The following is a 16,868-nucleotide window of genomic DNA, read 5'->3' as shown; positions in this document are numbered from 1 at the left end:
CTGACACACATGCTAAGCACACCACAGCAAATAGCAAGCCACACTTAAACTGTCCATGAGCCACATACAGTCCCTATGACACTGCTTGATCACCTCTGTAGAGTAGGAAATGTACTCCTACCACCTCAACTAGATGCCAAGTTGCAAATCAGGCACAGAAAGCTTGGTCACTGCTCACACTTGTTTGCTGCTTTGACCAATCTCCTTTACTCTTCTCTGTCTCCACGACTCTACAAGCAGCTCCTGCAGGTGGAAATGGCTTCTCACTCTCATCTACCACGTGCTGCAATCTCAGAAATGCTTCTTGAAAACCAAGCTCATGCAGTTTTTTAATTTTCCCACAACAAATGTTAAGGTGCCATCTTCATCAGATGCAGACACAAGTAACCATTTTGCAAAAATACAATCTTATCAGAAGAACTGTACTTTGCAAGCATCATCATCTGATGATCATCCTTATCTCAAGTCTTTAGTCCCAAGTTCTTTGGTAGGAGGAAGCAGACATTGTCACAGTTAACTGTAGTTAATTAATCTCAATAAAGTATTAGAATTTGATGTTATTTAGACTTTCAGTTATTTTTCACCTCTACCTCTGTGAGCCCAGTACTGTTCAGATGCCTTGCAGTATTTGCCCCAATACTGTTGTACTCAATATCTTATATCCATTCACAAAACGTGGGTGCTTTTGTTCACCAGCTCTCATATGTGCAATGCAAACAAATCCTGGGATTCCACTTAAAACCATTCGCTTCAGTTTTGCGCTCACCTAACCCAAAAAGATCATTCTCACAGACACTTTTGGCAGAAATTAACATATCAATTTTTCTATCTGTACCATAAACTTCTAGAATTTGAGTGCAATAAAAAAAGGAGGGAGGGAATAAGAAATAATGTGCAAGTAGCAATACAGATGAGAAGAACTGCTTTCAAAGGTCAGCTACTGCTAGAGAAAACTTAGTGGTACAGTTTACTTCACAAGATAATGGCAACCTAATGATCAACAAAAACTACATGGTTGAATAAGCAGGAAATTCATCAGTATGAAACAATTCTGTTGTCCTTGTTAAGTAAGTTGTCCAAATTATGGCTCAAACAACAGCATTTCACAATATTTTAACAATTTTGGAGGCAAGACACTTTCAAGTAAGCAGTTCCATTAATTGCTTTTAAAACAGGTGGTAAGTTTTTCTACTCATAACTAGCCAACTTAAATTACTGTCATGGCTGGGCTTCGCAAACGAAGATTTGGGAAGGCTCTATCCACATTTGTTACAGGCACGTTGGTGACTTATGAGGCCAATACGAGACAGGTAAATTACTGTATTTCATTTAAAAAAATTATATTTCTTTCAAAAAAAATTACCGTAGTTAATATTTGACCCTTTATCAAAACAGCCTGTGAAGTCTTACACAGGAGATAAAGCACTGGACATGAGAACTCAGGATGCAGCTGAGCATGAGTCAAGTTTCAATGAAACTAGCTATAAAGAGATAATTTCAACTTTCAAAAAGATAACTGCTATTGTTCCAAAGTAGCATGGAATTGGAAAACATACAGGTTGCTGTGCTGCTTCATCTTTCATTAGGTCTTCATAAACCTCTCCACCTTCATCTTCTCCATAGACACAATCATACAAGTCTTCATCTTCATCGACACCAGTTTCACTGAAAAGACAAGACGAGGAAAAAGCTGCAGCACAGCTGCAAGGGACTACTTCTCATAAAACAAGTTTCCACAGTAAACAAACTGATTAACTCTTTGAATATCTAATGAAAAAAACTCATTAAGGGAAATTAAGTCCATTAATTTTCTTTTTTCAATGCATTTAAAATACAATTGTACAAAATCAACACAATACTGAAGACTACATGAAATTAGAACCACGCAGGACCTAAACCATACAGCAAAAGCAATACATCAGGACAGTTTTGACATGAGTTACTATCCAGATGTCCTCTTCTCTTTGACCCTTCTCCCAACACATCCAGTGAAGAGGAGCTGCCTCTCCACTGGGATGCCAGGTGCTTTTACAGGTCTTCTCTCTGCCTAAAGAAAGGATTATCTGGGGTAAAATTGCTTAGAGCACGGTGCTAATAACACCAAGGTGTAGGTTTGTGATCCCCATATGGGCCAATCACTTAAGAGTTAAACTCAGTGATCCTTGTGGGTCACTTCCAACTCAGAAGATTCAGTTATTCTGTGATTCTGTGAAAATACACTAAAGGCTGCAGAGCCAGCACCTGAGACTCTGTCCCTCCACTCCATAAGGCAGTATCTTAACTATCGCATGGCAACTTTCAGCTACTTGAAAATTAAAAAAGTAACCTATCAAACTGAAAATTATAGACAGTTCACCAGAAATGTTCTCTTAATATCCAGACTACAAAAATAAGGCATAAATTAAGGCTCAACTCTACCCTCAGCTAATTCAGGTTTCATTAGAGTTAGTCCTGCTAGAGTTTTTCCTACTTTGTGCTAGTATCAAGCCCATAATATCTTTTACTCCTATTTTTTAGGATATATCTACAAAAGAACTCTAAAAGATATTGAAAGCACTGCAGTCACAATAATAATACAGAAACTGGATCAGATGTGCTGACAATTTTAAGATTTTTCCTCTTGGAAGACAACACTGAAATCCTTCAGAGTAAAAACCAACAGGTTAGTCTAACATTTCAGCTCACAGTGATGGTATGCCAGCTCCACTGGCAGCTGTCAGATGCAGCAGACACACTCTATTTTACCACCTCTGCTCCAGGGAACAAAAGCTGGCAAAAAACAGAGTACTTTAACTACTGCAGCTCTTTCTGAAAAGACTTCTTCAGACACCATTTAAATTCAGGGACAATTAAATTAATTTCAGCCAAATACACTCACTAATAATTAAGAGAAAGTAAAAAATGTGGACCATTTGCATCATTCAGTGACACTTTTGTTTCTTAGTCATTAATTGCTTTCTCCACAGTTGAGACAGCATGCAACTATCAAATTTCAGTTAATAATATTTGTCATTTGATGCAAAAGAAGAGTTACGAATATCAATTTATTTGGTTTATTAACTTTTTTTTTAAAAGACTGTCTTCCAGTACTGAATTTATATACCTATTTAAGAATTGGTAGAAAGATTATTTTCAAGCAGTGCTAATGCCACCACATCTAAGAGATGAGGACATCATCTCTAGCCCACTTGGATCTCTCAGAGGAGACTGCAACTCCTACCTTCTGCACCTTCAAGTACACAGAGTGAAAAGCAATTATCCATGAGACAGCTGCAGGAAACAAGGACAAGCTATGCAGGGCAAGTGGTAAATTGAGCAATGCTAATAATGGTGGTGTTTCCCTTCTTTACAGGCACTAAGGAAACAAATCCCTGATATGAACAGCAGCTCCTTCACCACATTGCAACAAGCAACATACAGTGTGTCCAGAGCCCAGGCAGCACTAATGAGGTGAGTGTGGAGGAACTTCGAGCTTTGGGGCACTGAGCTCTGAGCTCTTGTCCAACATGATTCCCAATGGACCTTGAGAGGTCCTAGCCACAGAATACAAGGATATCCTGACAATCCTGCAAACACCCAAAAGAGGCAAATGCATACATATGCACAATTTCATTGACTTTAGGGAAACAATCCACTTGAATTATGATCCAAACATGCATTTTGTTTGCAAGTTCAAGTAAATTTCCTTGGGTCTCTTACAACTGATATTTCAACTTTCTGAAAGCATTCTCATAGTACAAAGATAATTTAGAAACACATTTGTTTATTTACTTTGCTACCAGCCCCCTCCATGAAACATAGAATCTGATTCTAAGCTTATTCAAACAAGCTTTCATAATTAATTCTTCCTGGTCAGCATAATTGCTAACAAAATATTTTTAAATCAAATAAATATCCCATTTTCATTAACACCATGTGTTCTATAACATCATATAAATAACAGCATGCAACTGAAAGCCAAAATTATTAATTAAATATTTACAACATACTCTATTAAATCAGGAAGACCTTTGTAGACATCTTCATCATCAACGCTTTCTTCTGTAGGGAAGGGCCTATAGAAGGAAATATAGCATTAATTATACACAGCACTAGCCTAGTCATACAGTGGGATTTTGTTTGGTTTCTAAGATTTTCACACTGCATGCTAATGTGTTTGTATGTTTCTCTCTTTCTCTGATGAACAGTATATATGTATTTAGACTCCTATATGTGAACGGACACTTAATATAATAAACATCCTACTGGAGGGAGTTGTTATAAATCACTACTAATACATCATTGTCATTTTTCAAGTGTGGGGGGGAAAATCAGCAAAACTGTCACATTAGGTCTGGTTGTGGGTTTTTTGGTTTCTTTTTGAAAATGAGAATTTCACAAACTTGGAGGAAGAAAGAAGAGAAAACCCCTTTGTCTTTACATAAATCAGCATTGCATCAGCTTGACTTGTGATCCTGTGTCACTACTATCACACAAGTTCTGCAATACCAGCTGCTCATTTGTTCACCTCAAGTTTCAGCATGAGAAGTACACAGAGTTCAGGCACTTCAGTAAATGTACCAGAGGTAGCAGATACCTTTCGTAACTCCTCAGAGGTCCAGAGCCTTGGTTAGCTGCCACTGGGTATTCTGGGTTACAACTAGAGAAATTCTTAGTGGGGGACACAGTCTTTACTGCCTCTAACAACCTTTCCAAGGAGCACCATGCCAGAGGCATTACTCCCACCATTCATTACAGCAATAACATACCTTATTCCTGTGCCTAATGCAATAGGAGTGCGAGAAAGTTTTGAAAGTGTTTCTATCACCTGGAGAGGAAAGAAACAAATTGTGATTAGTTGGAGAACAGAAGCAATAAAACATTTTGTTTTCTATTGTTTCATTATCAGCAGCACTACTTCAAATTACATAAACAGAGAATCTGGCTGTGTCAAACACTGAGTGCACCGAACTTCCACGGATTTCCCCCTAGCTGGCCCTAGGTGCTTTTGTACTGGTATATGTGTTGGAACCGCAAAGAGAAGAAAAGGGAACTCTTCTTTACAAGTAAAAGTTAATTTAAGTGGATTTAAAACCAGGTGATATATGTCACAAATCAGACATTCGATTCGCAATTGGACCTGGATGCACTTGTAAACAAATTTTATCTCACAGACTGTGCTAAATATTTGGGATTCTTATTGTAGCTCCAGAAGGAAAATCGTATGGATTTGAGCTTCGGCACACAGTGGCCCGCAGAGGGAGCCAGAGGCCAAGGCAGAAGGCGGCCCTGCAGGGCCGGCTGGGAGGGCACGGATTGATCTCACTGATCTCTTCATCGGCCCCACAGCCAAAGCTGCGCGAAGGAGCCTAGAAGCTTTCTTTTCTTTAGAATATGGCAGCAGTATGGAAGGTGTCATTCTAAGAAAATACGTCCTATAAGTGCTAAAGGCTATGCAAAAAGAGAGGGAAGCATTAAGGAATGTTGGATACACACACATACAGTCACAAAGGTGGAGTTGTTTTGCTGGCAACTGTAATAATACAAGAACTATTTTGACTCTGCCCAGCATGTCCTCTATGTCACAAGTATTTTCTGGTATACTGGGAACTATCAGATTGGCAAGTCTTGTTTGCTAGAGAGAGAAAAAGACCCAAAATGACACCCTGTCTGAATTTCTATGCTTCAAATGAAGGTTTCCCCTGAAATTCCCAGAAGTTTCAGCTTGGATCTTTTCAACTTAAAATTCATATTAGGTTGAAATCTCCAAAGAAGGTTTTTATCAGCAGTATCAAAATTCAGTACAGCAATTCTACATTTCACAGGCATTTGGGAATAGTGTCTACAAATTCAACTGTTTATTTTTGAAATTTTAACTACAAGACTACCCTGACCATAAAAGAGAGTTAAAAGTGCATCTCTCAAAGGAATGAAAATTACATGTTTACACAGGAGAATGACAAAGTAAAAACCACAGAGAATAATCACATACTACAGAGTTTAAACTGAAGTAACGAAGCCTCCAAAGTGAATCATATCTCATATGAGATGAGTAAAATTAAGAATTAACAACATTAAATTACTCCTGTGAAAGGCACATTTGGGGTTCATGTAAGCTGCTGTGAAAATGAATGTCACAGAAAAACTGATTTTGCCTTACAGCAAAGACAAAGAATTATAAAAACAAATAAATATGCTATGAACATAACCAAAGGTTGGGGCACATATTCCCATTTGAACAGAAGAATTGCAACATGGCCTAGAATAAGTTTTAGAAATTGTGAATAAAAGTTAACCGAATAAATTACAAAGTTAATTAAAAACTATTTCACAGTAATCAAAAGGTCAAAAGGGAAAAAACACTCCTTTACAAAGTGTTACTGTTGCAGGGGAGTTGCGGTTTCCACACCAGACCAGAACCTGCCTCTGCACACCTGCAAGAATTCCAGTGCAGGGTTGCAAGGACTGCTAAGCCACAGGAGACAAGACAGTATGAGAAGTTAACTGAAAATTCAGTAGCTGGCAAAATGATCTAACAGATGGGTGGACATTAATTGGCAAAATCACGGGAAAAGAGGTTTAATGCTAAAAACAAAGGGGGGCAAGTCTGGTGAACTGAATATCCCTTTCTTGTTTTAACATGTTACTTCCCAGCACACAAAAAATCTTTTGCAAACTGTTCCACCCACACAGACCATTTTCCTTAGAGGGATTCTCACTTATCTAGAATAATCAAACCCAGCAGAGGTACAGCTTACTCTTCACAGCTAATTATGGTTGCTTCAAATTAACACAAAAAACCAAGCTGTACAAATGAAACTATGAATTTTAGGTAAGTAACTAGCAAATATTATTCCCAAAATGTACCGCCAAATCACATTTTACAGCTATCAATACGAACACAAACAAAAGCAAAATTTATAAATTAAGAGGAATAGAAAACCTTTTTCAGGAACTGATGTGAAAACTTGGAGGGGATGGGCATGGTGACACACGATGACACTCACACACACTGAGGAAGCCAGAGGAGCATTTACAAGAATATGCACCCAGAAAAGGACAGAGAAAGGAACTATATGACTAGAGACAACAAAAGACTACTAATAATTTTCACTGCTCTTAGAAGGGAGGTGGTTTGGCACTGCAGGAAGAGCAAACTAACAAGCTAGGAAGCCAACAGACAGATCTCTATCGAAAACTGAACACTGGATAATCTGGTAAGAAGAAAATGGTCATCAACACAACAGCTGTCAGCATTTCACCAGAGACACACTGCGTTCTCCAGAACTAAGTGACAAAGTGTGGCCACACTGGCATCACAAAAAGGGGAAAGGTAATGGGCAGAGATCACTATTTTATTTCAAAATAACACAATTAAGAACTTAAAACCATTAAGCACACTAGTCTTAAGTTAAGATTAAAATACAGACATAACTTCCACAGAAGAAAAGGTAATGTTCACCCACTGACTACTTTTACTAAACTGAACCTTAAGACAGTACTCAGTCAAGGAACAGAACCGTGCCTACTGAGGGGTGTGTTTCTCACAGTTATGGTTTCCTTAAAGAATTCTGAGAAAATGTCCAGAATACTCACACCAGTAATCACATATGAAACTACCACTTCTGGGCAACACACTATTTCCATATCACATACATGTAAATGTCTTTGCTCCAACATAAAGTGAGGAAAAGAAAGCTTCTCCTTCCACACAAAGTTTCCGTTGTTTGATTCCGAGCCACTGCAGGAACAACTAAGCATCCCCAAATTTCAAGGTCCATGTGCATGGTTGCTGTTATGTATGGGCTGAGTTGTCAGATAAATGATCAGAATTTCAATAGTCATTCATCAAAACAAAATTAAATCCAGAAAAATGTCTGATTTTCAAACTCACAAAGAAAAGACTCAGGAGGTTTTCAGAACAGTGCTAGTTTGAAGCCCTGTACAGTTGCATGAGGGAGCCTATAATATAGTGCAATTCTGAACTCCAAAATTACTATGTACCATACACATTAAAGGCCATAACATTCAATTTAATGCTTTTCATGTGCTTTTTTTCCCTTGTTCTCTTCCTTTCAGCAGAGCTTTAATCCCTTTTACCCATTTAACCCTAAACGATTGCCCACTTTTCTTCCACAGCAAGGACTCTGACCGATGCTCCTGCACCTTTGAATGAGGCTTAACTGGATCTGATTTTAAGTGCAAAAGTAGCATTTCTTGCTTGTACAAAGTTCAAAACAACAGGGCTTCCATGCCTGGCTTTGCTCTGTGATAAACAACTGCACAAAGGGCTGCAGAGCCTTTGCACACACTGTTACTTGGAACAGTCAGCAAAAAACAGATGCTGAGTAAAGAGCAGCATTGACACATGAAAAAAGAAATGTTTCTACAACATCTACATTCCTGCACACTGAAAACTTAGTAACTGTAACTCTCCTTCAGGGAACCTAACACTGAGATGTTAGCAAGATACTTCCAGATATAAAAGGAAGCCTCACTGCACCCGCCTCAGTACAGCTCCTTTGCACTGCCTAACACCATCAGACAAAGGTTAAGCAAGTTTTTAGAAGTCACATCAAAGTCACGCTCACTTCAAGAAGATATGAACATCCAAGTTTGTTTTTCAGTACATAGCCAGTTTATGCAAAACACAACATGAAATTCAAATCTACGGCCCTGAAAGAGGAAGCACACCTCAGCCCACACCCTGGTGAGTGGCTCTGCTCCTCATTCATGTTTCAGGCACTGCTCACACTACATATTAACTCTCTACTTCATTAATTACTCTAAGTGCATTTTTTTCAGCTTATTATTTATTATTGTTTCACTTGACTTACTGTTGTAGGTCAGAGTCTCCAATTTATGCAAGGACTTTAATACCCCCTGCCAAAACACTATTTTGTAATTTCCTGCAGTCATGTTCTTCAGAAAATCACATCAGATGTTCCTGTGCCTGCTTACAGCAGCAGTGCACTAGAGGGACTATTTTACTTCTTCCCATAGCAGTGGTGCATCCGAGTTTGAAATGTGTCTTTATATTTTGGTGGTGTCCCTTTTTAATCTTGTTTCTTTAAAGAAGAACTTGCAAATCATGCAGTTAAAAAAACAGATGAAGTACATTTTAAAAGTACTTTTCCACTTTTAGAAGAAACAGAAGTAAATCATTTTGCAACCCACTGTCTCCCCAAACAGGCAACATTTCCTTGCTTCTGACAGCTGCTGTAAGGACTAGGCCCATATTTGTATTTCTGATGTTTACTTCAACTGAAAATATTATGTGATCAACAAATGTTGATGCCAACAGTTTCATAGATTATGCCAGTAAAACCTAGAAAGACTTGTGGTTAGATTATCAAAGCAGTTGCTTCTATGTAGGCACTTAAATCAGGATGTGTTTTTAAGACATGGTAAAAGTCACCAAGAATTCACAACTGCATTATGCATCAGGTAGTTTTTCAAAGTCTGGGCATCTAGCTTAGTAGTTGAGCATTGCAATTTGTTGAAAACTTAGCTTTACTCCCTCCCTTGAAGTGAATTTTTCTAGCAGACACATGGAAACATAGTAGCATAACATAAAGTAGTTATCCACCAACGAAAAATGTTTCCAATACCAACCTACTTTTTGACACATTCACATGGGTTTCTTCATAAACAGGTCTTATTTTACTTCATCAAATTTTGGAGGAAGAAAAATCTTCAACTATATAGGAAAATTAATCCTTCGGAGGAGCTGATAAGCTCCTTGGTCATTATCTGTCTCCATTCCAGCCTCTGGGTTGGAAGAGTACTCTTATGTTCAAGAAAACTTTAAATCTGTAATTACATTAATATGCCCCCTTATCAGAAGACTTTAAAATAGCACTGGTTGGTTGGCTGACTTTGAGTTATAATGAAGTGTAGCAGTGTAAGAAGATTATAAAAATACCTGTTTTACATGTAGTTGATCCTACTCTTAAGCTAAACTCTAGCCATGAAGAGAGCCTGATGGCTGCATAACACTGGTTCAGATACCTACCCTCTCAAAGGAAACTACAGGGCTGCTATTTGCTTTTTCAGGGAAGTGAGCAGACCTGTAATTTGTTACCCAGAAAGAAGGATGCTTTACTCCCCCCATGCTTGACAAGATCTTAGCACCGTTCACTTGTGCATGCAGTATCAGTGTAAGTAACCAGTGTCATTTCAAGAATCAATTTCTTCGAAAGCCTGTAAAAAAGGCATTTGCTCATTTAATAAAGGATGTGTTGTCATATGAGAAAAATACTACATAAGCTTCCAAATGGTTTCCAAGTAAAATTTATCAGCAAGACAACCATGAATATAAAATGCTTACACATACTTTAGACTACTTATCAGGGCTATGTTACATTTTCTGGTTTTTTTCCTCCTTTTATAACCTGAAACCTTTGATTGAAAGAAGGGCATATTGGTTTTGGCATGAAAAATATAAGAGGGTTTAATTTCACAGGAGAAATTCACCATAGAATCTTTTAGAGGCTTAAATTAGGATTATTGAAAGGTAGGAAGTCTTGAGATGTGTACATGCACATATTAATTATCTGGATATGTGCATACACTTAGCAGACTATGAAAATCAAGGTTAATGCAAATAGAACTCCCATGTTCCTACAGAACACAAAGTAATATGTGCTCTGCATCACAAGGGTAGGAATCTTATGAGGCCAATTTTCAGTGCCACATATCCAGGACATTTTAAAGCCAGAAATGCTAGTCGTGCCCACATGCTGAGTGAGTTTCCATTAAGCTGTTTTCACTCACACATCAGATTGGTGAGGAGGAGGAGAAAGAGAAATCATCATTTTATGTCTCTGTCACTCAGAGATAAGATAAAAATGCTATACATATTCTCAAATTACTTATATTAAGGAAGAAGGTTTATCATTTGCTACTGTGGAGTTTACCAGGCTCTGGACAGCCCTGGATCAATACTTCATTTGGAGGGGAGGAAAGGGGAGGCGGGGAAGACATATTAATATATATTAATATTTTACACTAATTCATCACTAACTTTTGAACCAAAAGACCTCTAAGAACTGCTAAATTTACATTTGACTTGGTTAACAGATGTTAAAAAAAAAAAAGGAGATGTAGCTAGACAACTCCAGGGTGATTACACAGCTGCTGATCTAATGAGCATATTATTCCAAGTAAAGCATGTTCATAAGTTAAATTGAACGTTTTGTCTCCATCTGCCTTGTTCGGGTACTATGTTAGTAGTCTGTTTTGGTTCAGGTTAGTTTTAATCAAACTACAAGCCTCTAGGGAAGGAGAAAGGATGAGGGCTTTTCCAAAAGGCAAAACAAATGAAAACTTGTGAAAAAGAAAAGAAAGGGGGGAAGAAAGAAGGAAAAAAAAAAAGGGGGGGGGGAGAAGAGACAAAGAAAAAAAAAAAAGGAAGAAAAACCATGACCTAAAAGCAAGCCTTCATCTTCCATACTGGCACCTCTAACAGGCCCTTAAAAACAAAAAGCAAATTTGAAATACCAGTTGTGCAAATATACCTTTACTAAATACTGTGATAGCATGCATTGAAGAATTGAAGTCATACAGACACAACGATGTGAAAGACAATTTACACCAACTGGCACCTGCACCAACATCTTCTTAGGAACTCGGCAGACTGCAGACCTCCAGCAGGTAGACATGTAATGGTCTGGGTCTCATTAAACAAATACCGATTTTCATCTCATTCAAATAATCAAATGCAAGCTTTAGGTGTAGAGCACTGATAGGTGCAACCCAAAGGAAAGCCAGATTTACTGTCAGATTTACAACAGATTTACTTTCCACCAGGATAATCGCCGGCTGTGGGATGTTGCCTGTTTTCCCACTGACACCACCTTCAGCTACCCTGATTCTGGCCTCTCTCATTCCATGTCCATTCTTCCATTTCCACTGGGCTACATCCTCAGGAAACACATCTGAGGACTAATTCATCCCTCTTTCCCATCAAGGCTTAGTGCTGGCATAGTAGCAGTAAGGAAAACAGACCAACTGTCCCATGGCAGAGAAATGCACGACCCAGAGCCAAGTCTGTGTGACTGACAGCAGCCTGCCAGCAACTCTGGAAAAAAAGGTTTGCAACCAGGTGCCAAATGCTTTCATGCAGAAGCAGCAAGGGTAAGACTGCTGTAAAAGCTGGTTTTGGCAGTCATGCACATTTCCTCTGAGCACTGAGCCCCAGCTCCCAGCTGTGAGAGGAGAGCTCAGAGGTGCTGCCGGCTGCAGGCATGCCGACCTTCATATCATACACGCATTGCCCTAGGGAAGCCTCCTCCAGTACCCATTTTCTCCAGTGTCTTCACAACAAAGTGGCAGGAAAGCTTTTCCAGAGGAAAAAAAAAAAAAGTAGCCAAGACAAAAAAACCTCCTGGGTGTTGCCTCTTTCTGTTTGTAGATAAGCTAACTACAGAGATGCAAACTGCTGGGACTTCAAAAGCCCTGGGGAATCAACAATTATAGAAGATGCAATGTTTTCTCCAAAGCCTTGTAAGAACCAGAGGTGAGGAGGGCAACTGAGCACCAGGAAGGCAGGCAGAGACAGAGAGACAGGAGAACGCAATTTTTAAAAACCACCCTGGAAGATACGAGAACAGATGACCTGATATCCAAAAGGACAAGTTAAGGGCAAGCATATTTATCTCTTTTAGTAAAAATGGAACATCTGACATTAAGTTAGAAATATCCAAAACAAAGTTCTGTTGTTTTCTTTTCACATCTCTAAATTAGACCAAGCAACACTTGATGTCATATGTTTACATTACAGATGTAAAGTATCTATAGCGTTTTTCTCTAGGTCACTAGTTAAAAACATAAATGTTGTTTCCAACAACAGCAAAGGGCTGCTTGGACCCCTCACTAACCAAAGCCTTCCTTCCCCTTTTGCACACCAAACATTTTTAACATTTTATCCCTTTTATCAGGGGTGATAAGGCTGATCATGCAAACTCCTGAACTAGTAAAGTGGGACTGGCTGACATAACTAACTGCACACGTGAATCCTAAACATTAAAGGAGGAGAAACAAAACCAAATGCTCTCCAGGAATCCGTAAAACTCAATGCCATGTTATTAGGACCATAATGAGCAAGTCTTTAATAATCAATATCCAATTATGGACACAAATGTATGCACATTAAACACAAATCATGCTTAAAATCCCATTCTTTTCCAAGTTTGAGGTCAGTGACGGGATTACAGTTGCTAATACAAAAGAATGAAAGATTCCCTTGACAGTTTTGCTCTTACAGGGATCTGAAAAAGTCCAAATTGCACAAGCAGCACAGTCCTGCTCATCTCTTGGTTCATTTTGTCCAAAAGGGCCAGAGACTCCCCAAAGCAGGCACAGGGGGAGGGAGTTCTAGCAGCTGCTTCCTGTCTGCAGCTCGTGGTTTTGATTCTATGAATACCTTCCAGCCCTCACCATGCCTTCAGGGGGGTTAAATTTGGGGTTGGTTTTTCCGTTGTTTTGTTGGTTTTTTTTTCCTTTTTAAGATCTTGCTTAAAGAATGACAACCTTACTTTAAGTACTGCTGTGTTATGTATGAACAGAGCACTTGAACACTGTAATTAACAGCATGAGTGCAAGTTGCCTTGGAGCATACTACCCCTGTAAAGATGGAGACTGAATAGGATAGTGTAGGATAACCTATACTTACAAACAGCATCTTCAAACTGTATTCAGCTTTGATCAAGTGTTTGCTTTCAGTGTTTTCTGAGCACTCTTATTGATGATACAATGATCTTTTTACCATATTTTATATGGGTCAAAACAGTAGTCAATCATGGAAAAAACAGCTTTTTCCTGCATTTTGAACATGATCTTTTAATACAATCTTTTTTTTTCCTAAACATAAGCATTCTTTCCAAAATCCCTAATGACTGAACAGTGAATTACCAACGATTACTGGATGTTGAACAGTTTTCTTTAAATAGGAATGGACGTATATCAGTGCTGTATGTTCTCCAAAATTACATTTCTTTTGCCACTGCCCTTTAACAGACTTCAGAAGACTATTTTTACACATTTTGAAAAGCACAAGCAAATTGTCTAAACTGCAATCACCAGTTTATACACTATCTATATACACACTGTGGGTGTTCTTGACCTTGGATGTTTAATATTGGCACACAAATGTTTCAGAAGGAAACTAGTGCTTTCATATTCATTATTGATTGCACCTCCAATACTGTTTTGGATATGCATCCTGCAGTTTAAGTGACATGTGGTTTCCTCACTCCCACTGTGTTATTTCACTTCAATATTTAAACTGATTCCTTATCCTTTCCTAGTAAGAAGGATATTCAGAGGTGGCTGTGCAATGGAGCTTTTCTTCCTCTCTTCTGCTAAAAGCAGAGGAAGATCTTTCTCTTCCTGTCTTGAGTGAACCAGTCACTGCCACGCTTCTCCCTTTTCTGAAATTAATTTAACCATTGACTATATAAATCCAATTAGCATTGGTTTTGCTGAACAGTACTGAGTCCCACTTGAATCATGAACTGAATTTACTCCAGTACACAATCTCTGAAGATAGGAATATTTATGAGGCGTAAACACACATTGTCTCTCCCCTTATTCTCTGCAAGAAAAAAAATTGCCCTGCTGTAGTGGGCAGTGCAAAAGGAAGTGAGCTGTTCTCTTTGATGCAATTACCCTCCAACTCACTCAGAGGCTTACAAAAGCCCACAACTATCTTTCAGGCCTCACACTCTTAGAGATCTCTCTACTCCATCAGAAGAGACAAGGGATTGGATCAGACTGACTGAAAAGCATTGCACATGCCTTCAACACTACAAAAGGATACGCAGTAAACTGGATGGCATAACTGACATTCCACTGTCTTCCACTCATTTTAAAAATAAACACCTTTGATACAAAATTAAAAAAAAAAATCAAACTTGAGGAGACATTCTACAATGGAAATGGTCATATTATCAGCTTCTATTACAGAAACCTGATAAGCACTGTGGTTTGGTTTTCTCCGTAATCATCTGTTCATTTAGACGAAAAAATATAACTATGCTTACAGTAGTGAAAGAAAATATGAAGAAATAGTTACATTCCCATCATGTTTGTACCCAATTCTCCTTGAGCTGGATCCTTATACCGAAAATTACAAAATGAATGAGAGAAACTAACTTGCTATTTTTATTTGAGATTGCTTAATTATTTTCCTGCTTTATTGCCTTGAACATGCAGTAGTTTTCAGGTTGTACTATCTGTGTACTTATCTTTCCCCTCGGAAAGATTACTACACTTCCAAAATGCCACTGCAGAACTGCACAAGCAAGAGAGAGTGGGATTTCTCTGTATTTTTAAAAATGTTGTTCTTTAGCTTCCATTTGCCCGGAGGTTGAAAGAAAATTTTGAGTTCTTAAAATATGTGAATGGGGATCATACTATGTATTTTAGATATAGATACTGTGATAAATAAGAGCAAACCACAGATACCTATCACTAGCCGTACAGTTATGTTTACTGTTAAGATGTCACTTGGGATTTCACCAGCATTATCGACTTCAGGAAGTTCTGTCCTCTGCCTTGTGCTCTTTACCCACTTGTTTCTGCCCTGCACTTCAGTTTGCTACTGTCTGAGCTGTTCTAACCCAACCATAAGCATGGTCATGTCATAATGATATGCAGAGAGAGGGAGGAACCAATTTCTTAAAATGTTATTCTGAAGGGGAGGTAAGCTCCTCTGTTATTTCCCAGCTCTGCCACATCAAGAGGTATGACAGAGGCAGCAAAGGAGAGGCAGTAACTTCTGATATTAAGATTGCCTCTTAGGGCACATAGGACTGTACCTCCATTTCACTCTATAGGGCTTACAGGCATTTCCAAACCTTTGTTCTGGAATTGTGCTTGAAAATATTTCTGAAAGAGCACAGAACTGAAGACATCCCAGACTGGTAACAGGTCATAAAACTTCATCTAAGGTCAACTTCAGTCCTAACTGTTCATCATAAAAACATCAGTAGCACATAAGAGTCCAATGAAACCCTTGACACAATTTAGTTGGGCATTTCAGTCCAATACAGTGAGATCAAACCACACACAATATCCTAAGTGTTATTTAGTTCCACTACAGTCAATCACAGCAGTGGCCCACACTGCACAAATGCAACAGCAACTGCAGGCCAGCAGGTGCACCTGGATAACACACTATGCTGTGCTTTATGAACAACAGGCCCCCACGTCTTTTGCAGCTAAAGCACAAAGTCATTTTGGGGAGATGATGCTGGGAAGAAATACATTGCAACCAACCAACTTTGTGTAAGTGCTCTGGTTTTACCTGGCATACAACAACAAAGATAAACCTCAAAGGATACCAATATTCTCCTGGCAGTTTGTCACAGGCATTATGGTCTCAGTGAAAAGCAATATTTCTGTTAAAGAGCATTAAATTTTCGCGGGTCAAATGTCTATGTGGGGGAATTTCAAACTGAAAGTTGTAGTTCATATGTAACCTGAGTTACATCTCTACCTTCTTTTTTTTTTATATATCAAACGTCAGATCTAAAACCGAGATTGGTTAAAATGTACACAGGATAAAGAATATTAAACAAAGTGAGAAAAACAGCCTTAATGGTGAAATTTCAAAAAAAGCTATTCTGCATTACAGCTTGTCATTTTATCTCACATTACCTGTAATGTTCCTTAAAATTGTGTCCCTCAATATATCTCCCTTTCTACTTGGCAAGCACTAATTTTACTGCTTACAAGTATTTCCAACAGCACAGAAATTCCCTTACTGCATTCATACCGAAAATAGTAAGGATGAGACAGCATCAAAACCAGTGAAATAAAGCAATGCTTAACTGAGACAGATGCATGAAATGTAATCTTCAGACAACAGCAAAGTCAGAGGATTT

At 38.5% G+C, this 16,868-nt stretch overlaps 1 protein-coding gene across 1 annotated transcript in view; it reads right to left on the bottom strand.

The window, feature by feature from the left end:
* Positions 1 to 16,868, bottom strand: part of VAV3 (vav guanine nucleotide exchange factor 3) — a 157,990-nt gene that overhangs the window by 95,656 nt on the left and 45,466 nt on the right. The window contains exons 3-5 of the mRNA XM_029963247.1: positions 4,749 to 4,807; positions 3,990 to 4,055; positions 1,557 to 1,665 (exon numbers count right to left, since the gene is read on the bottom strand). Coding sequence (XP_029819107.1) covers positions 1,557 to 1,665; positions 3,990 to 4,055; positions 4,749 to 4,807 — 234 coding nt within the window. The remainder of the gene's footprint in view (positions 1 to 1,556; positions 1,666 to 3,989; positions 4,056 to 4,748; positions 4,808 to 16,868) is intronic.

Source organism: Manacus vitellinus, unplaced genomic scaffold (assembly GCF_001715985.3).
Source record: "Manacus vitellinus isolate BGI_N305 unplaced genomic scaffold, ASM171598v3 scaffold_56_pilon, whole genome shotgun sequence".
NCBI classification, from domain to species: domain Eukaryota; kingdom Metazoa; phylum Chordata; class Aves; order Passeriformes; family Pipridae; genus Manacus; species Manacus vitellinus.
This window is presented reverse-complemented; position numbering and strand designations above follow the sequence as displayed.